Source organism: Varanus komodoensis, unplaced genomic scaffold (genome assembly GCF_004798865.1).
Source record: "Varanus komodoensis strain SLA01 unplaced genomic scaffold, ASM479886v1 scaffold80, whole genome shotgun sequence".
In the NCBI taxonomy this organism is placed as follows: domain Eukaryota; kingdom Metazoa; phylum Chordata; class Lepidosauria; order Squamata; family Varanidae; genus Varanus; species Varanus komodoensis.
The window spans coordinates 771,163-790,217 of NW_025336482.1; the positions used below are offsets into that span (position 1 = coordinate 771,163).

General features: G+C 50.2%; 1 protein-coding gene across 2 annotated transcripts; it reads left to right on the plus strand.

Annotated features, from left to right (window-relative positions):
• The first annotated feature begins 41 nt into the window (after positions 1–41).
• SUGP2 (SURP and G-patch domain containing 2) lies at positions 42–16,386 on the plus strand. 2 transcript variants are annotated; one of them, XM_044455979.1, is made up of 11 exons: positions 42–174; positions 1,391–1,512; positions 3,008–4,540; positions 6,508–6,625; positions 7,925–8,379; positions 8,678–8,789; positions 10,263–10,693; positions 10,904–10,968; positions 11,414–11,550; positions 13,611–13,731; positions 16,077–16,386. In XM_044455979.1, the coding sequence occupies exons 2-10, from the start codon at positions 1,398–1,400 to the stop codon at positions 13,729–13,731; spliced, it is 3,087 nt and encodes a 1,028-aa protein (XP_044311914.1). In that variant the 5' UTR covers positions 42–174; positions 1,391–1,397; the 3' UTR covers positions 16,077–16,386. The 2 variants fall into 2 exon arrangements, with proteins under 2 accessions (XP_044311914.1, XP_044311915.1); XM_044455980.1 differs by lacking the exon at positions 42–174 and adding an exon at positions 397–474.
• Positions 16,387–19,055: the final 2,669 nt, after the last annotated feature.

The window sequence follows — 19,055 nt, forward strand, 5'->3', positions numbered from 1 at the left end:
AGAGGGGCGTGCCTCTTTCTGCGCGTGCGCGGAAGAAGGCTGGCGCCTTCCACCATAAAAAGGGGGCGGCTAGCAGGTCGGCGTTCTTCGCGGGCGCATGCGTGAATAAAGGTTCTGGCACTTAATGAACGCTTCTGTTTTGAGAGGCTTTTGAGCGTCCGGGTGCTGTTTTGGGTAAGGCGCCGCGTTTGAAAGAGAAAGACTAGGGGGCCTTTTCCATTTCCTGTTCAGTTTGGAGCGTGTGCATGTGAGCGTTCCCGTGTGAGGTCGGGGAGAGGGATAAAGGCAGGTGGGCTTGGGGAGGGTTGCCAACTGACTCCAGCCTCGTTCGGGCTGCTCGACTGCCTTTCGGGGAGCTCCTCTGCCTCCCCAGCCCTGCTTGCTGTGCAGCGAGCGAGAGGTTTATTAGTTTAGCGGGTAAGCGTCCTCAGCAGTTGGTTGGTGGCAGCACTGAAGAGTGCAAGGGCCACCCCGGTAAGTTGGCAACCTGCTCTGGCTTTTGTTAACCATTAGCTGTGTGCTCGTTCGTTCTTCGTCTTGCGGGGCTCTCGGGGTGCACCTACCACAGGGGTCCTGCTCTTCATTTTATCCTCACACCAACCCTGTCAGGCAATGCCTTGCCCAAACTCACTGCACTTATCTTAGTGTATTTGCAGCCATATCTGGCCTGTTTTCCCTTCCGCAAGGAGCACATGCTAACTTGCATGCTTTATGGTTACGGGCTATCAAGCTCTCTCCAAATTATGGTGACCCTATGTAGGAAAACTGTCTAAAATTCCCCTTTAATGATAAGCCATGCTCAGCTCTTCCAAAGTTAAAGTGATGGCTCCCTTTATACATAATACTGATCTTCTCCATTTTGTCACAACACCCCTGTGAGGTAGGTCAGGCTGGCCCAGTGACACCCAGTGGGGTTCATGGCTGAGCAGGCGGAACCCAGATCTTTCCAGTCCCAGTCCAGCACGCTGAGCGGCACCCTGGATCCTCTGAGGCCATCTCTGATGTCTTTCCTCTAGCTGCCAAGAGGGATGGGAAATGTGCACTCCCCTCTAGATGTTGTAGGGTTCCAACTCTCAGCAGGAACAAGAATGCGTAAGGCCAGGCGCTCTGGTCCAGTAACTTCTGGAGGGTCACATGTTCCTCAGGGTTGATCTGAGAGGCAAAGCAGGTGGTGACTTAAGAAGAGAGGGCCTTTTCCTTTGCTGGTACCTTGTTGTTATCCCCACTTCAGTTAGCTTCTGCTCATCCCTTCTCATCCCACTCCAAACATGAACTAGCTAGCTGGAAAGACTGCAAGCCAGGAAAGCGGGGCCTCCTTCGTATGGGCACAACACGTAGACCGTTCTCTATCCTTTGAGGAACTCATACTTGTAAGTGTTTCTCACTGCAGAGCCGAGATGGCTTCCCGAAGGATGATGCGGGCGTCTATTGATGCCATCATGCAAGCCAAGTCGAAACAGTACCATCTAGACGGAAGTGATCCCATCGATGAAGCCCTCCGTCAACTTAGAGGTAGCACCGGTGTTACTATGGTGGCCTGGCCCAGCTTCAGCTTGGCACCTTGAAAACCTAGTGGGTCAAGGGGTTAAAATATGGCTGTTCACGCACAGACCAGAAATTGTATTCATCTGTTGTTTTTACATCCTGCCTTTTCCTCTTCCAAGGAATGCAAGGTGGCTTACATAATTCACCTTCTCTCAATCTTATCCACAAACAACAATCCTGTGAGGTTGACTGGGCTGTGACTGTTGCAGTTTCCCAGTGAGCTCCATGGCTGAACAGAGACTAGAACCTCGTAGAATAGCAGAGTTGGAAGGGGCCATGAAGGCCATCAGGTCCAACCCCTGCTGTTGCAGGACACCACATTACACCATCCCACTCAGATGGCTGCCCAGTTTCTTTCTGAATATCTCCCATGTAGGAGAGCCCACCACCTCTCTAGGCAGCTGGTTTCACTGTCACATTGCTCTGACAGTGAGGAAACTTTTTCTGATGTCCAGCCTGAATCTGGGTTGCCGCAACTTGAATTGATTATTCCGTGTCCTGCACTCTGGCACCAGCAAGAAGAGATCTTGACCTCCTTCTCTGTGACTGCCTTTGAGGGACTTATAGACACCTCAGTCTCCTGAGTCCTAGTCCTGTGCTCTTAACCATTACACTTCACTGGCTCGCATATTTTTAAAAACTTAAATACACATTTATTCTTCCACAGGACCTGGCAATTACAACCCCATGTAGGAGTTAACAGGAGTAAGCAACCTAGGCAGCATCACAAAATAGCTGCCAGGGGAGCAAAGGACTAGTAACTCCATGCATAAAAGGCAGAGTTGATGTCTTGAGTCCCCACACAATGAATGATTCATTTGGTTCCACAGTTTCAGGAGCAGGAGAAACCTATTTGACCAGCTGCCCATAAGAATGAGTTAATTAAACACGGGGATGTGTTGCGCCACAATAGTGGAAGCTATGGAAGGGTGTCTGGGGAACATGGGCCCACGAGCACCTCCTGCTTTAGGTGACTATTCATGCAACCAGTTGGTGCCACTAGACCTTTAGACAAAATGACCTAAAAATATCTGTTGTGCTTCGGAATTCTGCTTTGCAGTGCTGGCTAATATCTGTTTACATTTGATGTCTCTGAGAACAGACTGGGGTGTGGGGGCATTTAAAAAAGGGGGTACGGTCCTTTCAGGGTCATCCAGTGCCTGGTGTCTAATGATGGCCTAGCCTGGAGCTGAAGAGGACCGTAGAAAAATAGGAATGTTCTCAGAAAAGGGCGGTGGGTCAGTGCTTTGGAAAATAAAGTCTCAACACAATCCGTACAGAGGGAGGGGAGGGCAAGCGAGAACATTTCAGTAGCCAAAGTGTCAGTGAGTGGGGCTTACTAGTGGGCCTTTCCAAAAAGGTCAGTGCCTCTCTTTTCAAGTTGAGCTTTTTTGGGTTTGGAGAGGAGGTTACAACCTTATTCACTCAGTGATCAATTGCTGCCTTCTGCGTCTTTCTCCAGTTAACTCAGAGACCCCATCAGGAGCCCAGTATGAATCCGATGAAGAGGATTTACACAGGGATGGGAAGTATCGTCGGTGCGACTGGCTTGAAGAGGCAAGAGAAGACTTTTCTCTGACTACCTACCAACCTTGCGACCACATCCCTGAGGACGATAGTTACTACACTAAGAGCTACACCCAGCCATCTACACGGACCCGAGACTACAGCCAGCCCCCTTTGCGTGACCGAGAATATGGCCACTCGGCCTCGCTGGAAAGGAATTACAGTGGCTCTTCTTCCCAGGACCGGGACTATGCTCGTTCTGCCTCCTCACGGGAGCGGGACTACAGCCGCCTCACATCTCGGGAATCCTCCCGGCGGCGTGAGATTGACTATGAGTCTCATGAACTGCTGAGCGACTTCAGATCACCTGGGCTTTTGGAAGAGAACTATGGAGCCTCGAGCAGTCAGGATTACAACGCAGAGCACAGCCTCAAGTCCAAGAGAGAATTCACCTCCGCTTTGCCAGCTGCCAGGGGAAGGGGCCTGCAGGCAAAGGCACGTGATGCAGCACACAGCAAGGGGCTCCTAGCGACCCCTGGCAAGAAGTGGGAGTCCAGAAGCGAGTCTCAAGCTGACAATCCACTAGTGGACCCCCAGGACCAGCCGAAGCCAAGAACCATGCCTTCTCCTCATCCCCGGCAGAATCTGAGGACAAACCAGGGTACCCAAAGGGGCAGCCTACTGCAGCAGCCTGTAAAACCTCTGGCGTACTCCCGAGAGAAGGAGCCCAGCCTGGAACTTGTGGACCCTTCCGATATCTTCGCCACATTTGGGATCGAGATCATTAAATGGGCTGGCTTCCACGAGATCAAGAGGGACCCGGAATATTCCGAGCTTTTCCGGGTACTCTTCACCCTGGAGACAGAGACCTGTGCCAAGATGCTGGCCTCCTTCAAGTGCTCCCTGAAGCCAGAGCATCAGGAATTTTGCCTGTCCAGCGTCCGGACGCTGCAACACGCAGCGCTGAGGACACCCAAAGTGGACAGCCAGTTCCTGAACATGCTGTTGGAGAAGAGGGTGGTGCTGACCAAGAACTGCTTCTTTGATGTGATCAAGCCGTTTGACCGATACGTGATGCGGATGCAGGAATACCTGCTGAGGAGCAGCACCCCTTTGCTCATGGCCTGCAACGCCTACGAGCTCAGCATTAAGACGAGCAGTTTCAGCAGCTCGGCACAGATGGCCGCTGCTTTCGAGAGCACGGTCTCCCTCTGCCGCAAATCCCTGGCCCTCCTGGGGCAGACCTTTGCTCTGGCAAGTTCATTCCGGCAGGAGAAGATCCTGGAAGCCCTTAGCATCCTCGAGTCGGCCCCGTCACCCACGTTGTTCCCGAATTTTGACACCTCAGCACTGTTTGGAAGGGAGTACATTGAGCATCTGCAGAGCTGGCTCGATACAAGCGGCTGCCAGATGCACCTCAAGAAAGCAGGTGCTAGTCCTCCTGCGCAGACCCAACGGAACGCTGCAGAAAGCAGGCCCAAGGCTAAAAGTAAGGAGGCCAAAACCCTTTCATTCATCGCCTGCCTCTCCTTTGATTCCCTGTCCCAAGCCACCCTGTGTGTTTTGTGGGTAAATCCTCTTTCTCCTCCACCTCTCTGTCTAATCCTCACAGTCTAATCCACTCTTTCCTGACCTGGTTTAGTCCAGGTGCTTTACATAATGACTCCAGGGTTCCTCACTTGGCCATGCTGGCTGGGGCTGACAGGGGTTTGTTATTTATTTATGTATTACAAGCATTTGTATCCCGTCCCTCCGTACAAGCGCTCAGAACGGCTCACACAGTATAAAATTAAAATGATAAAAAAATAAAACCACAATTATTAAGAACATATGAAACTGAACATTATAAACTAAAAAGAAAAGGAAGGAAAAATAGAACATAGAACATTTTCCAGAGTGTTGAAGTCCAAAGCATCAGGGAGGGACCAGGTAGGGAGTTATTAAAGTTGTGGTCGGCTGGACTAAGCTTTTGAGAACTTCAGTGCACTGGTGCTATCTTGTGTTAGAGATGCACGCCTGAGTGATAGGAGGGAGGGGGAGGTTGGAAACAGGTAAATGAAAGAACAGCAAGATCACCTTGTCAGCAGTGGCCATTCAGTTTTTTTAATTGAAAATGCATTTACTGCAACTATTACCATTGCATTACATTGATATACCACTCATAGCCGAAGCTGTCTGGGTGATTCACAATGTTTAAGTCACCCATCCAGACCTCAGCCGGGCCTGACCTTGCTTAGCTTCCATGATTAAACAGGATCAGGCACTTCAGGCTATACAGAAGCGTTCTCATTTTTTATTCTACCTACTTTGTATTTTTTTTGAAAAAATCTTGTATGACATCTTTGGTTCCAACCTTAAAGGCAGCCTGTAAATAAATTTAATTAAACTAAAAATATATTGTGTGGAAGGATTAGTAGCAGTAACTAATTAGGAATTAGATTAGTAGCAGTAATTAGATTAGTAATAGTAACTTTTTTACAACAATGTTTGATCTTCCCATTGAAGAAGCATTGGCATTCTTCCTTCAATAGCCTTCCCTAGATCACAGTTCACAAAACATTTGGGCACTGGGTCAGCCATTTAATCCATGCAGGGGGATGGTAAACAACTTGAGCCACAGAACTGGGCCTCTGACAAGCAAGACAAACATTGGCTGATAGAAAGGGATAGCGGGGTTGCTGAAAAGGTGTGGCCAAAGGAGGGGCCCTGGGAATATGTTCAGTGGGGGCGCTAGAGGCAGGGCTGTCCTCACGCATGGGCCTGGTGGGCACTTGCCCGTGGGCCCCATACTTATCTGTGTCTGTTAACCCTTGGGAAATGGGGAAACTTGCAAAATTAACAGCAGTTGTAGTTGTCGTAGGGACCCCAGGACACTGCTTTGCCCGGGGCCCATCACACTGTTAAGACAGCCCTGGCTAGGGGCCAGTTTTAGAAGATTGTAGTTCCACAGGTTTATCCCAAATAGCCGGTCAAGGTTCATCTTTTCCTTAAGATTGCTTAGGACAACTCTCTTTTCGCAACCAAATTAGCTCGTGGTGCCTTCCCGGGGCGTATACTCAGTTTCCTAGAATGAGCAGAAAGTGCCCCTAAGCAACTGAGTATAGAAGCAACTGAATGGGATTCCTGCTTCTCTTCTCAAATTACAAGCATAGATGTACATCGTGCCACAAACCACAGTTCCAGGACTCCTGGCATGCAGCAGATCACGGATGATAATTGCTCCTAATTATTCATTAGGCCAGTTGGTTGGAAATGAGCGCGGCTCTTCCACTTGCAAGGTCCATAATAAATTTTCACGCAAGGGATATCCTGGTCTTTCTCACTGATATTCTAGTATTGTTTGTGTGTGTCTCTGTGTATGTGTGTGCGCGCTCATATGTCTGCATATAGTGGCATATATATCCTGTTTGTTGTGCTTAGTATATATATCCTGTTTGCTGTGCTTTGTTTCTACAGTCCCCCAACGTGCTGATCGAAAAGTTGTTGAGACAATTGAAAAACTGGTCAACGCTATGATTTCTGGCATGCTGAAAGGAAAGGAGAAAACAGACTTAAATGCAAACCCAGAGTACTGGTGAATATTTCACTATTTATTACATTTATATCCCACCTTTTCTCCTTCCAAGGAACTCAAGGCGGTCTACATTATTCTCCTCCTCCTCTCAAATCCTTTCCTCACAACAGCAACCCTGTGAAATAATTTGGCCTAAGAGACTTTGATTGGCCCAAAGTCACCCTGTTAGCTTTCTGGTGAAGTGGGAGCTGGACCCAGATCTCCTGAGTCCCAGTCCTGCATTCTGGCCACATTTCGTTATTTGTTTTTCGGCGCCAGGTGAAGACCTTTTTATTTAAACATCATTTTAATTGTTAACAATATTTACTTATTTATCTGGCCAGGGCGACTTCTTTTCTTTTCTTTTCTTTTCTTTTCTTTTCTTTTCTTTTATAACTTTTCTAACTCCTTTTACATCATTTATATTTTTATTTATTTTATATTATTAATTTTAATTTTATATTGTTATTTTTGTATTGTATTTTATTGTGTTGTAAGCCGCCCCGAGGCTTCGGCAAGGGGCGGCATAGAAATGTTCTAATAATAATAATAATAATAATTTCAACCTTCCCCCCCCGACACCCTTCCAGATGTGCTGGGCTACCATTCCCAACATGCCGCCAGTTGTTTGGTAGTTTCCTAGCTTCACATGCTGCTCCTAAATCTTGATAACGGTCAGTAACAGCTTTAAGCTAAAATATCAGCCCTCTTTTGCGCTTGGTCCACCTCTTGGAATTTCATTTCATGTACTGTATAGTACTCAATATCCAAAGCCCTCTGAGCAGTTTTCAAATATCATATTTAGTCTCCAAGAGCTTCCCCAAAGCTGAATCAGGCTGAAAAAAGATTTGTCAGCCCTGAATCAGGCTGAAAAAAGATTTGTCAGCCCTTAAGGGTGTGCCTTTAAAACAAAAAAAATAATAATAATAATCCAGAACAGGCATAACAATGCTTATTTTTACACCCGAAGCCACACAGTATCAATAAAATGCTCTGTTAAAAACTCGGCTACATTTAAATTGTATGTTTCGTATACTCTTTGGGGTGACTGTGGGCTTGTGGTGCTGTTTTAGGTATTTTTTGGGACTTGCTCAGCTCTGCCAGCTCATTGTAGGATATCTAGCCCCTCTTTCATTGAAGGTGCGATTTGGCCTACGTTTAGACCGAAAACTGCCCTGTGGTTCCCAGCATGCTCCTGCCAGGGGATGGCCCCCTGTATGAAAAAGCACTCCGTACAGCTTCTTTAGCTTTCGCAGGCCCCATCGGCTTCATCAGAGGCATGCTGGGATCGCCACGCCAAAAATCTGTTCTATCTTGCAGGTTTTTGCACGAGGAAGAGAGTCTGGAGTACAAATATTACAAGCTGAAGCTGTCCGAGATGGAAAGGCTCATGACGGCAGCCAGTGAAGGTGCCAAGCAGAAGACCCCCAGGCAGCAGACGTCGGACACCGTGAGGGTCCTACTGCACGCCAGGAAAGTTGCCAGCATCAAGAAGAAGCTGTTCCGCAGAAAGAAGCCCAGCCTCCTGCAGCGGGCGGTGAGAACCAGGAAAATGAAGACCACCACCACCGGGACCCAGACACAACTGTCGGCTGGGACGATGGTGAAGCTGCCACACAGCGTGAAGGAGGTGCTGGAGAACGCGTCCTCAGGGAGAGCTGCCCCTGCCCCTCCTGGCCCAGAAGAGGCACAGCCCTTGCGGGATGATTCTGGCCCTCAGGGCTTGCCAGGACGTCCAGAGAGCTGCCCGTCCTTGAGGGGCCAGTTTGCTGATGGTGAGTGTACCTGAAGAAGGGGTGGGGGCTGGAAAGAGACGGGCTCCCCCCCGGGCCATTGAACTGGGCATCACTGACCCACACAATCGGGCTTCCCATGGCTGGTTTCCCCTGTCGTCCCCACGTTAATCCTCTTGTTGCCTCCGTCAGGTGTCCCAGTGTCCATCAACTTGTCTCGTCCCCCACTCCTTGCTCCAGCTGCCCCCCTTTTTCCCTGATTGTGGAACTCCAAAAAAGCCCACTCGGGGTTGCTCCCTGACCATTCCATCCAGTTAATGGCTTCTTTTCCCGTTTGCAGTGGACCCCAAAACAATGGAAACTGCTCAGAAGCTTGCTGAGTTTGTGGCTGAGGTTGGACCAGAAATCGAACAATTCAGTATCGAGAACAGTGCAGATAACCCAGATCTGTGGTGAGTCCTTCCCCCGCGCGTTCATTGCTTGTCTAGCATTGTGCTCGCATCCCAGCTTTTTCCTCCAGCAAAGAGCCCAAGGCAGCATTTATGCCTCTCTTCCTTCTCCTTTTTCTCTTCACATCAGCCTTGCAAGGTGGGTTGGGCCGAGACTCCACAACTGGCCCAAAGTCCCCCAGGAAGGGACTCTCTTCACATGGTGCCAGGAGGACGACAAAGCTGGTGCCTGGTGTGGAGATTGTTCCATAGCTGGAGCCCCAGCAAAAAGAAGTCTCCTCCTTGCTCTGAATCGCACGTCCCCAGAGAAAGGCCTCGGATGTTGAGCGCTGCATGTTAGTTTTCACCTCCGAGTGTTTTATTCAGAGAAAGGCACTCCAAGAGCCCAAAGGCCCCTGCATCCTTCCGCAGCCTGGCTCCCTCTGGCCTACAACTCCCATGATGCTTAAGGTCTTGCTGGTTGCCTGTAGGGTTGGAAATGTGTGCATTTTATGGAGCTACCAAAGGGATCTCCCCCTGCCTCCCACAAAGCTGGTACATGGTAGGCTGTGAAGGCCACGGACACTTGGCCTTTTCCCATCCTCCGTCCCCTTTCGGCTGACATCCAGACACTTTCTCTCAAGCTGCTCTTGGCCACGGAGCCATTTCATTCAGTCGAGCGAGAATCCAGGCAGGGCAGCCTCTCCAGGCTTTGCTCGCAAGCGCTGCTTTCTCTAGATTTCCCCGGGCTTCGGACAGAACGAGGCCCTGCGAGTCCTTCGCAAGAGGCGGCTTCGGTCTCTGTTGTGGCCGCAGCAGAGAAGAAGAGCACAGAAGCAAGCTGTGTGGGGTTCCCCTGATGCTGACCTGGAGTCTGGCCTTGCTCGTGAACCCGACCTTGGGTTCATTCAGACATGATGAGCAGTGGCAGGGGACTGCCAGCGGGCCGTGCCCGTTTCAGCCACTGCGGGGCATTGTCTCCAGCAGTGAGTGGGGTGGCGGGTGGGGAACGGAAGCCGCTAACCCTGGTTTGGGAGAAAAGCTGTGAAGTCGTGCGGACCTGGTTCTGCTCGCCACCTCCTGGGTAGATTCGGGTCCTGACCCGTGAGCAACCGGCAGCGGACAGTGTCCCTGTGAAGCAGCAAAGAAGGGTGTGTGCCGCAAGCCACAACAGCGGCTCCCCAAGCTCCTTCCCTCATGAGCAGGGAATCAGGCTGGAGTCTCGATGCAACTCACGTGGAACGGAGAGCCAGTGGCCTGCAAGCCCAGCCTGGCAGCTTCTCACCAGAACGTGCAGCTCCTTGCACAACCACGACGCTCCTTAGTGCTTGGACGAGCCGTGGCTTTGCACAGACCCCCCCCCCCCCCAGCCACCACCCAGCAGTTGTAAGAGTGACCTGGCCGGGCGTCTCTGTGGCGACGCCGTGTTTGCTCCGTCCTGGCGATGAGGGGGAAGGCTGGGGCAGAAGCGCCTTACTGCACTGTCAAAATCCCCAGGTTCCTGCAGGATCAGCAGAGCTCCGCCTTCCAGTTCTACCGCATGAAGGTCCGCGAGCTGTGCCCCTCCATCAGTTTCGGCACCCGGCCAGAACCCGCGAAGGCCTTGGAGCCTGCCACGCCTGACTGGGAGAACTCGGGTGAGACGGATGAGACCCTTCCCACTGACGTGGAGGAAGCGGACGACGAGGAAGAGACGGCGACGACAGGCGAGGAAACGGAAGAAGAGCCCACGGCGAAAGCGGAGGCCCCGCCGGCCGCTGAGGGAGAGCGGGCCAGCACGGTGTGCGGGGTGGCTGCCTCCGTGCAGACCCCCCTGCAGGTCCCTCCCCAGGGCACCCCCTTCAGGCGCAAGAGGGTCAGCAGCAAATCCCTGAAAGTTGGCCTGATTCCTGCGTCGAAGAGGGTCTGCCTCATCGACGAGCCCAAAGGTGAGTGAGGGGCCGGTCGGTCACTGAGGCATCACTGTGAGAATCTCCCCCCTCGCATCGTTTGAATATCACATTTTGCCGTTCCCCTGCCCCCATCCCTGAGCCAGGCTGGTAGAAGTTGGAGTCCAGAACAGGAGGGTGTCGGAAGCCAGTGGGACGCTTCGGTGGGTGGTGTCCGGAATGACTTGGGGTTGTCCTTTTGCCTTTCAGTCCACGACCCCGTCCGGATCGCTTATGACCGACCCTGTGGCTATTCGCCATATAAAAATAGGAAGGTAAGGTGTTGCCCGCATTGCGGTTTCTAACTTCATTTTTAAGGCAGCTGCCGCTAAAATCTTTTGCATATCAGCTTCGTTTTGCTTGGGCCCACTTCTTCAGGGGAGGTGCAATTCTCTGTGGTTTTCCTCCGCATCGCCCCTGGTGGGATAGAGCACCGTTCTGCATACGCACAGCCTCCTGCAGGCCAGTGCACCCTTGGGCCTCCACGCGTGCAAACAGGCCCCATGGCCAGTAGCCCGGGAGAGGACACCTATTCCAAAAGGCGGTTTTTGTGCCTTAATTTTGCCGCCCTTTTGTGTTTGTGTTTTGTAGGTACAGCCAGTCTGGGAAAGGTGGGAGTGGCCATCCTGCAGCTTTGGAGGCCTGCCAGCCGGGGAGGGCCCGGCTGGGCTCTGGGGCTCTGGCACACGACGACGGTTTCTTTCCCTTTTGTCCTCGCAGAAATCAAAGGACTTGGAATTCCAGCACAAGAGGCTGAACCAGAAGAACATTGGCTTCCAAATGCTCCAGAAAATGGGCTGGCAAGAAGGACTGGGCCTCGGCCTACACGGCAAGGGCATCACGGACCCAGTGAAAGTGTACGTACTGCCTTGTCTCGGCACCGTCGCCCTCTCTTACGAGCGGTGCCACGCTCTGTTCCCAGCGGGGGTGTAGGCTACTTCTGGAAAAGTGCCAGGCATGGGGAATTAGGGTGCCCACACCTTCTGAGGGGGCTGGACTCCAGCTTCCCTCCGCCCCCACCTGCACAGGTCATGAAGGATGTAGTCCAGCGGCAATCACCTGGCCACACACCCCTGAGTTAGACCATCTCAGCAAGGAGGAAAAGGCTCTGCTTCCATTCAGGGTTATTCCTGTGGGTGGAACTCTGTGGTAGCCACTGGAAAGTGGGACATCTCTCTGCCGAAGGAAGTGTCCCGTGGCAGGAGGAGTGCCCACCGCAGGAGGGCGCTGCCCCTATGCCATCCACCCAGGGCAGTTCCCATTTCAGCGTCTTACGCGGCATTTCCCTCCATTCCCCCAATACTTTTTCCTTTAAAAAATACCAGGAAGTAGGGCGTGTCGCATCAAAAGTTAAACAGGAATCCTGGAAAAGGGGTTGAGTGCCGCAGTGCTTAATCAGGGTGAGTAAAGGAACTGCGAAATGCCACAGGGTTTGTTTCCTCGGTTTGGAAGGGTGAGTATTCGCCGCATCTGCCATGGCTTCTCTTAATTAGAAGGCCCTGCGCTGCCTCGTCAAGAATCCCCCCAACCCAGTCTTCTGCCTGCCAGGGATCCTCTGAACCCAGCTTTACCCAGCCAAGTGTACCCTCTGCCGCAGATTCAGGGGATGATGGGGCTTGGAGTCCAGCACCCTCTGTCGGGCCACCGATACCTCAGCTTAGTCTGAATGCTACCATGACCTTCCTTTGCAACCCATCAGACTTTCTTTGGTGCCAAAATGAAGACGGAGCTTTTCCCAAATCCTAGTCTATAAAAGGTGCGTGCATGCACAGGGGTTTTCACCTGTTCTTGATGAAGAGAACAGCTCTTTAATCCTCTTCTCAAAATCAGATCACCTCTTAGTAGTTCATCAGTAGACTCCCTGCACCAGTTTTAAAATGAAGATCTCTAACTGGGACATTGGAAACTGTCCTGTACAAAGTCAGAACCTGAGGCATGAGGTTTGAGAGCACAAGAAGACTAATGAAGACAAGCGACAGACTGTTCTTTCAAAGACTCGCCAGCCTTGCTTTCCTTCCCTGAGTCAGTAGAGAATCTCTTGTTTTCTCTGCCGCACAGAAATCTGAGACCATGAAATCAGGTGTGGGACTTTTAACCACCAGAACAGAGCTGCCTGCAAAAAGCTTTCAGTGGCTTTGACTCACTGCTGAGACAACATTCCCCTGTAGTGCTCTCAGAAGAATCCCAGCCAGCCAACCTCACCCTGGGCTCTCCATGGACCAGAGAGAGACTCTCTGTTGCACGAGAGAGCTTCCGCCTTGACTGAGTTTTCCCACCTTGCTGTTCATGCCATGGCTGGATTGCCCTCACCTGCCTCAGCCTCCCTGTTCTGCTGTCTGTGCCCAGTCCTCCCCGCTTCTTGAGAGGTTGGCTCCTCCCGCAAGCCTCGGGTCACCTTGGGTGGAGGTGCTGGTGACTGCCCATACAGCCTGCTCCCCCGTCCATCAGGGATCCTCAGCCGCTTTCCACCCACACGCCCCCAGCTGTGACTCCTGGCACCTCCCAGTTGAAAAGGACCCTGTTGAAGAAAGCTGCCCTGGACAGCCACTGCTAACCTGAGGACCTGCCTTGCTGTCCGGCAACTTCCACTGGCCTTTCTCAAATCTATTCGGAAATGAGAGCAGAAACGGTTTATCAGTCCATGAGGCAGCGTTATCTGTCCAGCAGGAGCAGAGCTCTTGGCTCACGCACACTAAGCCCATGGCTCAGTTCCATCCTGCCTCTGCTGCAGAGATGGGAACCACCCCTCCGAAGGTACAGGGGAGAGCCATGGCCTGCCCTGTCGGAGTCAGCCTGTCCGCTTCCAGACAGCATCCTTCAGGGTTTCCTAGGTAAGAAGACCAAGACAGCGAGCAGAAGCTCCGAATAATCCCGCCGTGCTAACCCTCCGTGTATTTTTTTTTCTTGCCTTCTCTAGGGGCTCAACCTCAGCAGGGGAGGGTTTGGGTGTTACAGGGGAAGAGAAGAAAGAAGACAGCTTTGCTTCTTTCCGTCAGAGGATGATCCAGATGTACTACTTGAAAAGAGCTAATAAATAGGTAGGTGCGTAGAATGGGCCAGTTGGTTTACTTTTGAATTATTGCTAAAGGTTGTTCATTTAAATGAAGATAGAACATGCATTTGAGCTCTGAAATGCTGCCTTTGTACCCAGCATAGAGGCATTGCCAGGTGTTCTCAGGTAGGTTCTCTGGATTTTCCACTCTTGTTCGATGTTTGTGCTTTCATTTGGAAAGTCTAGAATCACTTTTGAACCAAATAATGATTAGTAGGGTGCCTTTTACTGCTGTCTGGTAGGGCATCTCACAAGGAAAAAAAGCCCTCATTTTGGAATGTTTAACTTTTGGGCACATTTGAAGAGCTGCAGTATTTAAAATTCCTCACACCCTAGGAGAAGTCATCCATTCTTCGGATGCAGGAGGACCGGCCCCACTTCCCCTCCAAGGCCCGCCGCCCCTCAGCAAGAATTTATGATCCGTCGATCCTGCATAGGATTCCAGTTCTCATTCCCATGGTGATTGCTGCATCTTCTCACTTTTTTCAGGATCGCAGAACATTAAACTTTATATTCCTTAAACTTTCTTTTGTATCACTTTGCCTCTGGGACAGGAATTTGTCTCAGCATCTTCTGGTGCTTAATCCGTCCATTGAACACCAGAAGGATCAAATAGGAACCAGTCTCTTAACATGTTTGGCTAACATGAATCTCATCTATGTTCCTGGGCCAGTTTCCTGGGTCCTTCACTTGGTCTTGCCACCACAGAATAAACCACTGCATAGTCCAGTATGGCTTCCAGCTGTCTAACAGTTGTGTCTTCCAGTTGCCACTCTGAAGGATCCATGACACCGGTGTTTTGGAGGGGGTGATCAGCCCATTCTGAGATTGCTTCCATTTTCTCATCCCACCATCTGTGTTTCACTGTCACTTCCAGCATGAGAGCAGAGACTCTGACAAACGATAACATCTTGGCTACTAAGACAAGCTAGAGAAAGCCCTTCTTAAGAACTTAACTCGTTCAGTATTCTGCTATTGAATGGAAAACTGTTCCGAATGCTGAGTTTAAATGTACTTCTCTGGAGTTCTTAAATAACACTTCTGCTATCAAATCTTTCCTTTGGCCTTCCCATGCCTGTCTGCAGGAGGACTTCTTCATCTTGTCGACAGGAGAAAATATATCTTCCACCTCTCTCTTCCACCTGGAGCTCCTTTTCTTACAACCCAGCTTTTCTGTGGGTTTTGTATAAACAGCATGTTTTTGGCATGGAGTCCTGGATCGCTGTAGTTGGATGCAATTCCTGGCCACTTTTCAGTGCTTTTCAGGACACTGCAGGCAAGAGAGTACAGCGTAGAATCCAGGCGGAGATTGATATTCTCAATCGCAGGAGTTGGATTTCTGCACCTTTCTGAGAAGTAAAAGCTGAATCAGCTGCTTCAGCATTGCTGGAGCTGAAACGGTTGCTATTTCTTCCAGGACGTTGAGCCACACTCTCAAAACTCTCATCCTGTTGGATCCAGTTTGACTAATCAGATGCTGCCTTAACATCCACTTACTGGCCTCTCTCCTTTTTTCTATCCTAGCACCTAATTCAAAGGAATATTTGCTTTTCTCTTTCACATGCATAAATGAACCCTACACACTTTGTCCAATCTGAGCAGTCATCGCAGTGCCTGTTTTGACCCGTGAGTTGCATTTCTTGCACCCATAAATGGGTTGAACAACTTTGGTCTGGCGAACCATACTCTTTTTCACATGTGTTTGTGTGGAGTGTTTTTTTTAATATCTGCAGCCCAGTCTCCCCGTTCTCTCATGTTGCTCAAACCATGTTCTCTCTTGCCTTCAGAGCATGCCAAAACCAAGATGTATCTCCAGATGAATTTTCCTACATTTTGGTATTGGGGGAGGTCTGCATTTCCCGGAACCTTTTTGGCCTGAGTCTGTCCCATTTAGTTTAGAATCTGTATCCAGACTGGGGGAAGAATTGGTTCTTGAACCTGAGATGTCAGTGGGATGACATGTCCCACAGCCCTGGCAGCAGAAGGAATTTTTGGAGTTCCTTAAAAGATGAACGGCAGTTCTAGGGGTGGACTGGGGAGATACCCTAATCTCCAGCCATCCCAAGTAACCATGGTTACTGGTGTGCAGAATTGGTTTGGGACAAGGTGTAACAGAGCAACACTGGTGCTTCTTATTATCCAGTCTCGCTTTCCAGTCTCACCTTGAAAGCTCGCCTTTCTCAGCTTGAGATTTGCTGCTTTCTTGGTGTATGTATATAACCTGCTTCTGCAGGTCACGTCTGCCAGGGAACATCTGAATGCATATGCAAGTTTGAAAAAAAAATGCCACTTGGTTTCCCTAACTGTTCACTCGTTTTTCTATTGTTCCAGTTTTTCAGGGATTCTGTAATGAAGATCTCCAAGCACCCAAGAGTCCTATTCACTCGTGTCACTAGGGCCTGTGTATTTCTCCTGTATCCCTTTTGGTTTGGAATGTCATCCATTATTTTTTTATTTTCATGCTCCTCAAGCATAATTGAGGCTTTAATTTTTTTCTACTGTGGCATTGAACAGTATTGACAAGGTAATGAATAGAATTTTGTTAGTCACTGGATGAGTGGACATTTCTTAATGTTTAATGAAATGTAATCCTTTTTCCTTTTTTTTGTGCACAATAAACATATATGAAAAAACAATCCAACTTCTTTCTCCGTCCTGCTTCAATTGCTTCAGTTTCTGGGATGTTAGCCCGGCATATCCCATCATTTTTATCTCCCCCTTTAATCAGCAAAGGTTGCTGGATTACCCTAAGGCGGAATCCTAGATTATATTCAGGCAGAAAAGAAGAATTCTCAGCATTCCCCAGTCAGCCGTTAGGGCAGTGAAGAATTTCATGTCTTTTTGATGCCAAGCTTTGCCTTTAAGCTTGCCATCAAAAAGACATGGCACCAAAAGGAGTTTGGGAGGAAGAACAGCAAACTCAATACTTCTGAGAGTTGTTTGAGACAAGCCAGATTCCTTACAGTTACTCCTTCTTTGGCTGAGGTAGGGGGACAGGATAGCCACCTCTGCTGTGGTAACATTCGCTTGGGCTTGGGCGTTCACCCGCCACGACATCTGTACTTGCGCACAGAGACCTTTGCGTGGCCCCACAGACCCCACCCTCCACAGAGTTGCCCTTTATTTGCAGTTTTTCTTAACGCCACTTCTCAGCCCAGAAGGCGTCCAGCTTACAATCCATCCATCAAACAAGACAGGCTTATAGTCCAAGAAGACACAACATGCAAGGAAAAAGGAAAGGGGGATGGAACGGGGGGAGTTAATTCTCTTGGGGTATTGGATGGGCTTTCCCAGAAGAAGAGTGAGCAGGTTAAGGTTCACCTGGTAGTGGAGTGAACTTTTCCAGTGCCCAAAAGCCGGGGTGGCTTTTTGCAGCCATACCAAGGTCTTCAGCTGGTTAGGAAGAGTGTCAGGAAATGCCTCCAGGGTGCCCTTCTCCAGTTATCCTGTAGTGAAGGACTTCTATCGCTGCGAAAAAGAAACCGCTCAACTTATTGAAGAGTTTCACTTCCAAGACGGCCTGTGTATCCTGATGGACTTTGCAGTTGTGGGAAGGAGGGACTCCTAAACTCCAGGGCACAACGTGTTGTCTGTTTTTGCAGTGGAGAGAAGAAATGACACACTGTTTGCCCGGACACCTTTGGAGGCCCATGAAACACCTCCTGACCTTTTCAGGGAATCAACACTGCCACTGATCTTGTCTATATTTATCCATATTTTCATTTCTCAGTGAGGTGTCTTGGCTGCCAAAGCACGCTCCTTGTACATCTTCTCTCATGTTCTTTCTTTCCCTTTCCCCCTGCAGCCGGCTGGAATGGCTGTTTGGTGAGGAGCTTTCACAGGGATGTTTCCGGACCACTTGGAATAACGGATCAGGTGCCTGGTTTTGCCGCAAACACTAGATGCATGCCATTTTAAATGACCTTTTATCAGCTCTTCAGTAGTATTCACCAAATATTCAACTGCTTAGTAATAGGCAAGAAGATGATGACCTGCAGCTCTGGGTTGCCTGGTCAGATCTGGGGGCTTCCCTGAAGAGCTGCAATGCTGGCCTTGACAAAGAAAAAAATGACTGATACCTTCCAGCTGCTCCGAAGGGCTGAGGGGGCCGTGGAAGCACCGGGGAGAGAAGCTCAAGGGCAAGGCAACACCAGAAGCCCTGTTTGCTGCAGCTGCAAAAGTGCCACTGCTGTACATGCTTGACTGGCTGCAGGGTGCACGAGGGGAGGTTTGGTGGCCATGGCAGGGTGGCTGCGGGTCCCAACAGCCTGCTTGTTCCTGTGACACACCTGCAGAATCGGCCTGGGGTTGCTGTGTCTTTTAGGCCTTGCCATTTTTTATTTCCTTCCTGACGGAGGAGATGGAATGAGAAACACATTCCGAGCGCCGCTGCTACTGGCAGGGCGGCGGTTTCTCCACTCCGGAATCGCCCTGATGTCCTGCTTGCCGTCGGCCTGCGACGTTCTCTTCTGCTTCTGTTGTGGTGAGTGCTGAGCATTGTCAGGGGCTGGTGAGGCCAGGGTTCAGGCTCTGCTATGGACAAAGTTGTCGCCCGTGGTCTTGGACAGACTAGTTTTCCTGGAGAGGCAGGACTGCAGACAGGTTGGCCTTGGGGAGAGCGCCAAGTGGTGGTGGAAACGAGGCCTAAGTTCTTTGTGTATGACTCCACCAAGCAGCGGTGCGCAGCTGAGCCTTAAGTATGGCTTTTGCCCCCTTTGGGTTGGTTAGCCCCATACTCACCACCTCAGGCCACCTCATGTAAGCAGCCTTCCCAGAACACCCATTGGCTCGTTGTTCTCTCTCCCCAGTGTACACACAATTACCTAAGAGGACATGATACCAGACTCGGCCCACAGAACCGGAAAATGCAAAGTGGCCGTAGTGAAGCAGAAATGTGAGCTGGAGGGGAAATGGATGTTCCGAGGGACTCCACTCTGGTGAAACTGGAAGCAAATATTTTAGAGCAAAATGAGTAAAAATAGGAAGTTTTCAGTCTACAGTGTTTTGAACTTCTGTTGCTTGCCAGGTTGTGCATGAGTCAATGGGAGAGTCTGCTCTGAGTTGCTGTGGGGGGGGGGGGGGGGGAGTTCACGTTTTGAAACAAATATACCACAGTGTGGCAGTATGAGACATACTGCTGAAGTACTTTGAAGGGAAAAGTCTTATTTAATTTGTACCCAGCCGTTTTACCCCAAACAGGCACTCAAGTTGGCTGGCAGGCCGAATTAACCTTTTATTTATTCCATTCCACTTCTGTGCTGCCCCTTAACCCAAAGGTTCTCTGGGCAGCTTAACACTGATTAGAGCAAA

Coding starts and splice junctions, on each gene's coding strand:
- SUGP2 (XM_044455979.1), top strand. CDS start 1,398: ATGGCTTCCCGAAGGATGATGCGGGCGTCTATTGATGCCATCATGCAA. Junction 8,790..10,262: donor GCAGATAACCCAGATCTGTG/GTGAGTCCTTCC, acceptor CAAAATCCCCAG/GTTCCTGCAGGATCAGCAGA. Junction 11,551..13,610: donor ATCACGGACCCAGTGAAAGT/GTACGTACTGCC, acceptor TGCCTTCTCTAG/GGGCTCAACCTCAGCAGGGG.